This window comes from Epinephelus lanceolatus, chromosome 5, assembly GCF_041903045.1.
Source record: "Epinephelus lanceolatus isolate andai-2023 chromosome 5, ASM4190304v1, whole genome shotgun sequence".
Classification (NCBI taxonomy): Eukaryota; Metazoa; Chordata; class Actinopteri; order Perciformes; family Serranidae; genus Epinephelus; species Epinephelus lanceolatus.
Window position 1 is genome coordinate 21,418,996 of NC_135738.1, and position 10,205 is coordinate 21,429,200.

Consider the following 10,205-nt stretch of genomic DNA (forward strand, 5'->3'; position numbering starts at 1 on the left):
ACCTGCATGACGAAAAAACAAGTGGCGACTTGAAAGTTATCATTAAGTCAGACTATGTGTCCTTTTTTCATAAGAATTAACCCAAGTTATGAATATTGTTTTTACAGTATAAAGTGGTGTTGTGTTATCTTCAGGTGCCGTGAAACAAGTGTCATAACATAACACATAACTGATATGTAGTGTAGTAAGACAATTTGATGGCATTTCCCATCTTTGCTGAGAAACAGTTTTGTGTAAAATAAAGTCGCCTGTCCCAAATATATACCTATAAATGTATATATTTTTGCATACAGAATTTTCACTTGTATAAATCCTTATTTATGTACCTGTACTGTTAAGTTAAAGATATGAGGACTACACCTTCTTCTTCCACCACTGCTTAGCCCATCACATTTTTGCCATCCCTTCACCAAACCACCATAATGAAGACTTTCCGGATCAACAACTGTTCGTGGAGCTGTCAGCCCCCTCCTCCCCACCTCCTCTCCTCCCTCCTCCCCCTCTCAGGTCTTTTCTAGACTCCGCAGTCCAACGACACATCCGGCCACTCTCTCCTCTCAGCTCTCCAGAAAGTTCTCCGCTGTGGAGCGGCTATAAGAGCCAGCCATCTTACCCCAGCAGCCTCAGCCTAACTCCAGTCAAAGCTACGACACTGTCACCATCGGGCTGTAAGAACTACGTAAGTACACTACAGTGTCATTTGAAAGACTATTCAGCTACACGGCTAATAAATGCTAACAGTTTCATTCAAGCTACTCTAAACTGGTAATATAAGGTTGCCAGGAATTGAGCTTTAACAGCACGTGTTGTCTGTGTCAACGTCTCCTCGTGTTACCTATTAAGCCGCACATAACTGTCACCGAAAATCGACTTGACATTATTTTTAACGTCTTCAGACACAAGTTTAACGGTCGCTCTTGCTAATGTGAACTTTAATTTCGCGTTTGACATGTGTCTAACTGTTAAATGCTAATATGCTGTATTTTATTTCAGGTTGAAGTGTTAACATGGTTCACGAAACCGGCTTCTACGACCTCTTGGGTGTGAGCCCCAAAGCCTCACAGGAGGAACTCAAAAAAGCGTACAGAAAGCTGGCGTTGAAATATCACCCCGACAAGAACCCCAACGAAGGCGAGAAGGTGAGTTGGGCTACATATAGGGAGCTTTACAGTGTCCTTGCAGCCGTTTATGGCTCGGTGGAAATGCCCTGGCTAATTTTAAACCACACGCCTGGTTGAATGGGCACCGGGAACTTTCTGGAAAGGTCTAGAGGCAGCTCCTCTGTCGAGGAAGAGGAAGGGTAGCCCTCATGAAACTGAGCTGTGTTGCAGCATGTTGCAATGTAAGGAGGTTGTGAAATTAAAACTATAATGCATCGCTGTTTATATCTTGGTTATTTAAAGGGCTTATCAGGCTGACTGATGTAGATAGAACTTAAACAGACGCCAGCCATTTGCACATTTAGTGCCATTATCACAAAACATGATAATGTACAACAGATATCTTAATTTTATTTCTAGGTCAGTAAAATTTAAGTCAGTGCAAGTCATTACCAGTAGTATATTGACTCCCTCTGCACTTTTAAATCCAGTCTAAAAACACACCTTTTTAAGCTGGCATGATTTAATGGAGACAGACATATGATGACCTGCACTGATGATGACTTTATGATGGTGATTTTATACCTAATTTTTATAAGTACGATTTTTTTGTCTAGTCATTTTATTATCTTTTATTGTATATTACAGAAATTACAGACACTGTTTTGTAAGGTATCCTTGAGTGCTCTGAAAGGAGGCTATAAATAAAATGCATTATTATTATCATTATTACCACTTAACAGAGAGAAATGTTGATCAATTTCTTTTCAGTGAAAGCTTTAAAGCTACACTTGGTAACTTGTGTGAAAATAACTTCGTGTCATATTTGCTGAAGCTGCCACTGTTCTGACAGAAGTGTATGTGACAGTCTGAATTTTTTTTTGTCCCTCCTCCCTTTCTACTGCTTGTGATGGCATTTGCTAAAATTGACTGCACACCAAAACAACCATATCAGAGCTGAGGAGTCTCTTACGCAGTGTCATCATCACAAAATATGATAATGTACAACAGATACCTTAATTTTATTTCTAGGTCAGGAAACATAAAATCTATGTAAGTCATTACCAGTAGAATATTGTCTCCCTGTCCACTTTTAAGTCCCAACTGAAAGCACACCTTTTCAAGCTAGAATATTCAGTCTGATTTAATGGATTTTTTATTCTATATTACAGAATTATTTGATTTTATGATCTATGGATACATTGCTGCTTGTTTAAAAAACTGTCTTGTAAAGCAGTGGTTCCTAACTGGTCCAGCCACGGGGTCCAGATTTCTCCCGAGTCATTAGTTCAAGGTCCACACAGTTTAATATATTCAGTGTCATACTTGTGTTTGGCCATGTCTCAAGCTAGTTTGCTGTCTCTGTTAAGTAGCTGTTCATTATTCACTCACTCTACAGCAGGTAGTGTACTGTAATTAAAAATAAAGTGTGCTTTGTACAATGTTGATAGGTGTGCAAGTCACTTGCGGCCCATTCAGCAAGAACTGTGACCCATCAGTTGGGAACCACTGTTGTAATGTGTCCTTGAGTGCTTTGAAAGGCAGCTATAAATAAAATGCATCATTATTATTGTTGTTAATATCATTACTACCATTTACTAGAGAGAATGGTTCATTGGTTTCTTTTTAAATGAACACTCTAAAGCCACAGTTAGTAACTTCTATGAAAATAATTTAATGTCATATTTGCTGAAACTGTCACTATGTTCTGAAATACGCATGAGACAATCTTTGAATGTCCCTCCTCCCTTTGTACTGCTTGTGATGGCATTTGCTAAAATTAACTGCACACCAAAAACAACCAAATCTGAGCAGAGGGGTCTCTGACACAGCTGTGAGTCATGCTTGTGAATTGCAGTCGAACTAGGCTGATCACATGTGAATCAATATGTTGTAACTGCATTTACTTTTGGTCACCTCAGATGTTTTCAGAAACATATTTTAGTGTATCATTAAGGTGTAAAATGACAGTTTGTGTCTTGGCTGCTCTGTTGAAAATAGCCGTCCAAAGTACCAAGCACTGCCCCACTGGCCAGACCCAACGTTTTCATTTCTCAGCTGAACAGTACATTAAAATATGTCTCTGAAAATATTTGAGGTAAGAAATATGCAATGCAGTAACAGAGTCTTGATTCATATTTGATCAGCACTGCCTAGTCTGACCACAGTTCCCAAACTATGATTGACACCTGCATTAGAGACCGTTAGGCTATCTGTCTGTCTCATTTAGTGTTGTGTGAATAAATGGAAAATGGACCTGTATAGCGCCTTTCTAGTCATCTGACCACTCAAAGCGCTTTTTACACAATCACATTCACCTATTCACACACTGGTGGTCGAGGCTACTATACAAAGTGCCACCTGCTACTCAGTTATAACACGCACTACTCACACACCGATGGAACAGCTATCGGGAGCAATTTAGGGTTCAGTATTTTGCTTGAGGATACTTCGACATGCAGACTGGAGGAGCCGGGGATCCGCCACAGCCGCCCCTACAGTGACAGTTTCAGTGAATACGAAAAGCTGTTCTTTTGTTTGTTTTTTTAATAAAAGTTACTAACTAAAGCTGTAAATGCAATCCTGTTTTTCAAAACTTAAATTTTTATTTTTATTTTTTTTTTGTTTTTATTGCCACAGTTCAAATTGATATCCCAAGCGTACGAGGTGCTATCAAACCCAGAGAAGAGAGAGTTGTATGACCAAGGAGGAGAGCAAGCAATCAAAGAGGGAGGCATGGGTGGAGGAACGTCTCCAATGGACTTGTTCAACATGTTCTTTGGAGGTGGAGGAAGGATGCAGAGAGAGAGAAGAGGTAAGATTTATGCTAGTTATCTAACAGCAGGCTTTATTTATACACTGTTAAATAATAACAATAACTGTTTAACTTGCTATATTTGCTTTTCCTTCAGGGAAGAATGTCATCCATCAGCTGGGTGTTACACTGGAGGAGATGTACAACGGCAGCACCAGGAAGCTCGGGCTTCAAAAGAATGTCATTTGTGAAAAATGTGAAGGTAGGTAGTGTTTCCTTTTATTTATTTATTTATTTATTTATTTATTTTTTAATCTTAATCCTGTACACAGTGAAGGTTTGGTTGTTTAGTAACTGATTTTATCCTTTTTATTACAGGTTATGGTGGCAAGAAAGGGACTTTGGAGAAGTGCTCAAATTGCAAAGGAAGAGGAGTACAAGTTAAAGTGCAACAAATCGGGCCAGGCATGATTCAGCAGATCCAGAGCATGTGTTCAGACTGCCAGGGACAGGGTGAGAAATTTAACTCCAAGGACCGATGCAAGAACTGTAATGGACGCAAAGTAGAACGCAAGAAGAAAATTCTTGAAGTCCACATTGACAAAGGTACGTTATCCCCCCCCACGCTTGAGTTACTCATTGAAGTAAAATGAAGTTAGTTGTGTTGAGGTGTTTTGCAGTGCAGACTAAATTGATGATACATGTCTTGTGCAGGTATGAGAGACGGTCAGAAGATTACATTCAACGGAGAAGGTGACCAGGAGCCTGGACTGGAGCCTGGGGATGTAATCATTGTACTGGATCAGCAGGAGCACGCCGTGTTCCAGAGGAAAGACGATGATTTGATGATGAAGATGAACATCAAACTTGCAGAGGCTCTGTGTGGCTTCAAGAAAACCATCCGCACATTAGACGACAGAATGCTCATCATCAACTCACACCCAGGTAACTGACAAAGATAAGCTTCTTTCCACTGCTGCTTTCTGGTCGACAGTGTTTTGAATTCAGATTTCATGAACATCTGTCTTTTTTTATCAACAGGTGAAGTTATCAAGCACAATGACATAAAATGTGTTCGGAATGAAGGCATGCCAGTTTTCAGGGATCCTTATGAAAAGGGACAGCTTATGATTCATTTCCAGGTAAGGTACACTGAGCACAAAATGTTTCACCTGTGTGACACAACTCTGGATTTATGAGACTCTTATGTTGTAGAGGACACAATTCAGCTAATTGTAATTCCTTCTGCAGGTGGAATTTCCAGAGAAATACTGGCTTCCAGAGCATCTCATGTACCAGCTGGAAAGACTTCTTCCTCCGAGGGAAGATGTGATGATTACTGATGACATGGAGGAGGTGCAGCTCTGTGAGGTGGATGTGCGGGAACAGCAGAAAAGCTCTACCAGGGAAGTCTATGAGGAAGACGATGATAGTCCAAGAGGGGGAGTGCAATGTCAGACACAGTGATCATAGTCTGTGATAAAACTGTTGTAGAGCATGTAGGTTTTGTTATCTTGGATTTCTGTGTGTGAACATGCCTTTGCCAAAGCCAGTTTCTTGGTGTGTGTGACTCTTTTTGAACACAAATATGCAAGTTGAATACTCATTTCACATTTCATTTGTGCTGTCAAAACTGTAATTTGGTGTCACTGTCTTACGTGTTCTCTATTTATGATCCGTATCTTTTATATCCATGTTTGTTTCCTAAGAAATCTATGACACATATGTTTTCTTTTCAGAAGCTGAAAGGACTACTTGTATGCTTTCTGTGAAGGTAATTTCAGTCATGACAAAACACTTTTGGTTATTTCCCAATAAAAGTCCCGGAATGCTTCAACTTTTATAACAGACTCCTTTATTGTCTCAGTGAGATTTTACAATTATCATCTTGAATATTAAAAGTTTTGCTAGTTTATAAATTTCATCATAAAAGCTGAACAGCTGTACAGTGGCAGAACCTGCCATTTGTAAATGCACAACTACATTGTAATCAATGGGGAAAAAAAGGGATTTGTTTTAACAGCATGGCTTAGTTACAGACATGACTAAGGGTGTCATCCCTTTAATGTTGCTTCCTCCTGAAAGAGCAACCTGTAAAGCAAAAATAGACGAGTTAGATGGCCTTCTATTTACAACAGCTAAATGTGGTTTATTCATAGCACTGGAAATAGGGTTCCCACGGTCATGAAAAGATACCTCACTCCTGCCTTCACCAGGTCAGACAGCTCTACTGTATGTGTAACACAAAGACATTTAATTCCATGTTCAATGCTATATTTTTGTTACAACTCCTGTCTTAGGACAAAGTGCTCTGGAGTAAGAGCCTCACTGCGTCCTATGATTGCCATACAGGCCTACCAGTTTTAAACTACTTAAAGTTGTGGAAATTGGGTAAAATATGGTGTAAAAGTTTTGGGAAAATTTTAAAAGTTCACTGGTAAAAATGTGTGGGAATCCTGAATAATTGAACTTTAGTGGATGTCTTACCCTCTGTCAGTCTGGCCTTTCCTCCTCTTGACTGGCACAACACAGTTGAGCATCCAACACAGAGAACCACTGTCTGTGCATGACTGAACACTGTGGTGATCTTGTAGCAGCCTGCAAAGGAACAAAATTAAACTGTAAACAAACAATAGGCCCAGTATATACTGTTGTAAATGCTTTCAACTTTAAAAAAAAAAGACAGGACAGGAAAACAAATTGCATGAAAACATTTTTTTTACTGCATGTATCACATGTTCAGTAGAACTACAGTGTATTGTATGGACATACCTGGGCACTTCACGTCCATGAAGTAGGAGTTAGGACTCTGAACAAGTCTTTTCTTTTTATGTTGTCTTCTCTCATGTTCGATGGAAGGGTTGAGGAGGTCTCTAGCCAGCTGGAGTGAAGGATGCAAACCAGAGATGACATTTAATTTGATTCAGTTTTTAACAGACCTGAGCCCAGGGTGTCTACAGGTATCGGACGGTTAAATGTAATGCTTTATAAGACCTGTTCAAGACAACTTTTAACCAAATTTAAGACAGATTTTTGGACAAATCATGTTTTGCTTATTTAAGCATCACAGGTAAGCATTGCAGACAAGTAGTATATATGTGGTCTTGTGCAGAGATACGTATCATGCTGGAATATGGTTATTAGAGTGAGTTAAGTCAATCTACATTTTGCTAACAGGTAAGTGCATGTAAAATGCATGCAAGTAAAATTAGAGTATTATAGATTTTTAAAGGTCTGTAAAAATAGAAATATGTACTATTACATAGAAAGGGAAGGAACTAAAAAATGGATAAATAAAATTAGGTAAAATGTTTGTAGTAGTTATGACCTCACAAACTCAAAGTTAAGACTATTTAATGACTTTTAAGGCCTTATTGTTATAACACTGAATTTAAGACATTTAAAAAGGACCTGTAGACACCCCGTGAGCCAGGTTTAGCAAAGTAAGTTATTGCAACAGCGGTCAAACTAATTAAAGTGTACTATTTTACCATTATTCATAAATGCTTAAACGAATTACAACGCTACTCCTGTGAAAAACACGGTATTTGTTATAAATTTGAATTTGCAAACACGGCAAATAAGTAGAGATGTTAGCTAGCTAATTACTTAACGTAGTGGCAAAACAATTGACTTTGGGCAAACACGTAAGTAAGCAGTAGTTTTTCTCTCTAAGTAATGTTAACATTAGTTACATTGGCTTTAAGTTTGTGTGCTCCATCTGGTTGGAGACGGGCCTTGTGTAAAAGAAAACACAGGCACAGACTGTTTCTTGGCCCCAAACTATTCCGCTATCGACAGTTAGTTACGCTTCAGCAAGTAGTCGGCGCCCTGGCCAGGCAGGGCTAACGGGCTATGTTAGCTAACTTGCACTCCATGTGGTGCTGCTGCTACAAATCACCAACACAACTTTGAGGTTTCAGACAGCGAACACAACCGGTGGAAACTCAAAAGTAAGAAGCACCAACAGTTGACAACAGTGTGTATTAACTCAAACAAAAGAAATGACCGTAAAAAACAGTGTAACTTACAGGCATTTTCACTGTGTTAGGCTCGCTTTGCTGCGCATACGTAGGGCTGGTTGGACAGAAGCAGGAGCTGTGTAGTTCCAGGAACTGTGGTTGCCAGATCTGGGGTATCAGCGAATATTATGAGCAGGGTATCTTAAAAACCTTGGGAACGGACTTTAGTGAAACTTTGTGAAAAGTTAGGTCATTAAAACATAGATAGTCTTGGTGAGGATACAACTACAGTATTGTATTTTTATTTATTTATTTTTTAATTTTCTCATGAAGTGAAAAATCTGGCACGTGAGTCCCATGTTTGTACTGGTGTCTTCTGATCATTGCTGGATGTACACACAGATAGATCATTAATAACTTCAGTTATATGGTAAATTGTAATTACTTAATTAATTAGATTTATTTATTTAATAAAAGCACAACATACAAACAAGCAGACAGACAGAAAGAAAGTAGTATTTACAAATAAAAAAAAACATGATGAAAAGCAATTCTCAGTGTGATTTACACATTTGAAAAGAAGTGGAAGTGTAAACTTATTAACTCCCACCCCTTGTCCATAAGTCTTGAAGTGAAATGGACAGCTTCCATATAAATAAAGCTATACCTAAGACTTTTCTAAAAAATATCTTTTAACTTTGTCACACAAAAGTAACTCATGCATATGTATATAAAAGTAATTACCAGATATCTGTCTTACAAAAAGCTGTCTTAGTGCATAATATAAGATTACAGTTATCCCTGACTTACAAGTATAAACCAGTCCTAATGCATGATATAAATAATAGCTGTTGTCTTTGCCTTAAAAAAAAAAAAAAAGAAATATTAGTATTATATATCTTCGTCAACATGTCCTGCTATCTATATCTACAGTATATTTAAATAAGTGGACATATGAAAATTATACAAAGTATGAATATACATAATACATGTGTGTACACCCACATACGCAAAAATGAATATGGGTTGGTGCTGTGTCTTCCTTTGCTTGGGTCCTCTACCAGAGACCTTGAGGGTTCTGCGCAGTATCTTAGCTGTTCCTAGAACTGCACTCTTCTGGACAGAGACCTCAGATGTTCTACCTGGAATCTGCTGGAGCCACTCTCCCAGTTTTCTTCTGTTGTTTGTCCATCAACATAATGTCCTGTTGGTTAGCCATCACCAGTTTGTCATTCTGGCTCTGGAAGTCCCACAGGATCTTAGCTTGGTCATTCTCATCCACCTTAGGCGGTGTCTTCCATTCTGACCTTGAGACTTCCAGCCCATACTCAGTGCAGATGTTCCTATACACTATGCCAGTCGCTTGGTTATGGCATTCCATGTACACTGTTCCTGCCTGCTATTATGTGGTGAACTGTCTCAGGAACATCTTTGCTCAGCCCGCACCTTCTATTGATCTTGTACTAAGTGCCTGTTCCTGTGCTGCCATGATTAGTGCTTCTGTGCAGTCTTTCAGTTCAGCCTTTTTCAGCCACTGGTAGGATTTCTTGATGTCGGACTTGTCCTTCCATGATGCTTCATCCTGCTTCTGCTGCCTGATGTATTCACTTAGCAGCTCATCTTTGGGGGCCATCTTCCTGATGTATTCTTGGATCTTGGTTGTTTCGTCCTGGACAGTGGCGCTGATGCTCACCAGCCCTTGGTCCCCCTTGCTACGCTTAGTGTGCAGTCTCAGGGTGCTGAACCTAGGATGAGACCCTCCATGTATTGTGAAAAGCTTCCTTAGCGTCCTATCTCCTCCTTTGGCCAACTTATTATACCAGCAGGGTATCTGATGACTGGCAGGGCGTAGATGATGATGGCTCAGACCTCGTTCTCTCCGTTCAGCTGACTTTTCAGGACCTGCCTTATATATATATATATATATATATATATATATATATTATATATGTAGAGAAATTAAACAATAAACCCTGTGAACAACTGGTGAATGTCAAACCCTTTCTTCAACCCTGTGCTTCCTGAATATCATGTCTTTATACCTTATTTTAAATTGCTGTATGCTTGGACATTGCTTTACGCTCCATATTCAAACTGTTCCATAACTTAACTCCACATATTGAAATAGGCCTACAAAATATTCTGGTTGTGTGTGCATACTATGAGTGTTGAAATTAAATAATCCCCTTAAATTGAATTATAACCCCTCCTCTCCGCCACTAAACAGTTTTTATATACATATATTTCCCAGTAGCAGGTTATTTCTTGCTTTAAACATAATTTGTGCAGTTTGAAAATCACAGTCATTTAAATATGATAAGACTAGTTTACTATTTTGTCAGTTTATAAAAGCCAGTGGTTGTTAAAAAAGAAAAACAAACTACATGT

The 10,205-nt window shown here is 38.9% G+C and overlaps 2 protein-coding genes across 2 annotated transcripts; one reads left to right on the top strand and one right to left on the bottom strand.

Moving 5' to 3' along the window:
• Nucleotides 1-541: 541 nt before the first annotated feature.
• dnaja (DnaJ heat shock protein family (Hsp40) member A) lies at nt 542-5,698 on the top strand. The gene is made up of 8 exons (XM_033635062.2): nt 542-679; nt 994-1,139; nt 3,741-3,915; nt 4,013-4,117; nt 4,234-4,461; nt 4,570-4,800; nt 4,897-4,997; nt 5,107-5,698. Exons 2-8 carry the CDS (start codon nt 1,008-1,010, stop codon nt 5,320-5,322), a joined length of 1,188 nt encoding a protein of 395 aa, XP_033490953.1. The 5' UTR covers nt 542-679; nt 994-1,007; the 3' UTR covers nt 5,323-5,698.
• Nucleotides 5,694-7,996, bottom strand: rps27l (ribosomal protein S27 like). Its single transcript, XM_033635065.2, has 4 exons — nt 7,887-7,996; nt 6,628-6,736; nt 6,343-6,453; nt 5,694-5,946 (listed from the first exon to the last, which is right to left on the bottom strand). The coding sequence occupies exons 1-4, from the start codon at nt 7,890-7,892 to the stop codon at nt 5,918-5,920; spliced, it is 255 nt and encodes an 84-aa protein (XP_033490956.1). The 5' UTR covers nt 7,893-7,996; the 3' UTR covers nt 5,694-5,917.
• Nucleotides 7,997-10,205: the final 2,209 nt, after the last annotated feature.

Bases quoted from the DNA above. Each gene is read 5' to 3' on its own strand.
- rps27l (XM_033635065.2), bottom strand. The intron at 6,454-6,627 runs GTATGTCCATAC...GTTCCTTTGCAG, and splicing joins CATGGACGTGAAGTGCCCAG to GCTGCTACAAGATCACCACA. The intron at 5,947-6,342 runs GTAAGACATCCA...TTTGCTTTACAG, and splicing joins AAAGGCCAGACTGACAGAGG to GTTGCTCTTTCAGGAGGAAG.
- dnaja (XM_033635062.2), top strand. From the start codon at position 1,008: ATGGTTCACGAAACCGGCTTCTACGACCTCTTGGGTGTGAGCCCCAAA. The intron at 3,916-4,012 runs GTAAGATTTATG...CTTTTCCTTCAG, and splicing joins GATGCAGAGAGAGAGAAGAG to GGAAGAATGTCATCCATCAG. The intron at 4,801-4,896 runs GTAACTGACAAA...TTTTATCAACAG, and splicing joins CATCATCAACTCACACCCAG to GTGAAGTTATCAAGCACAAT.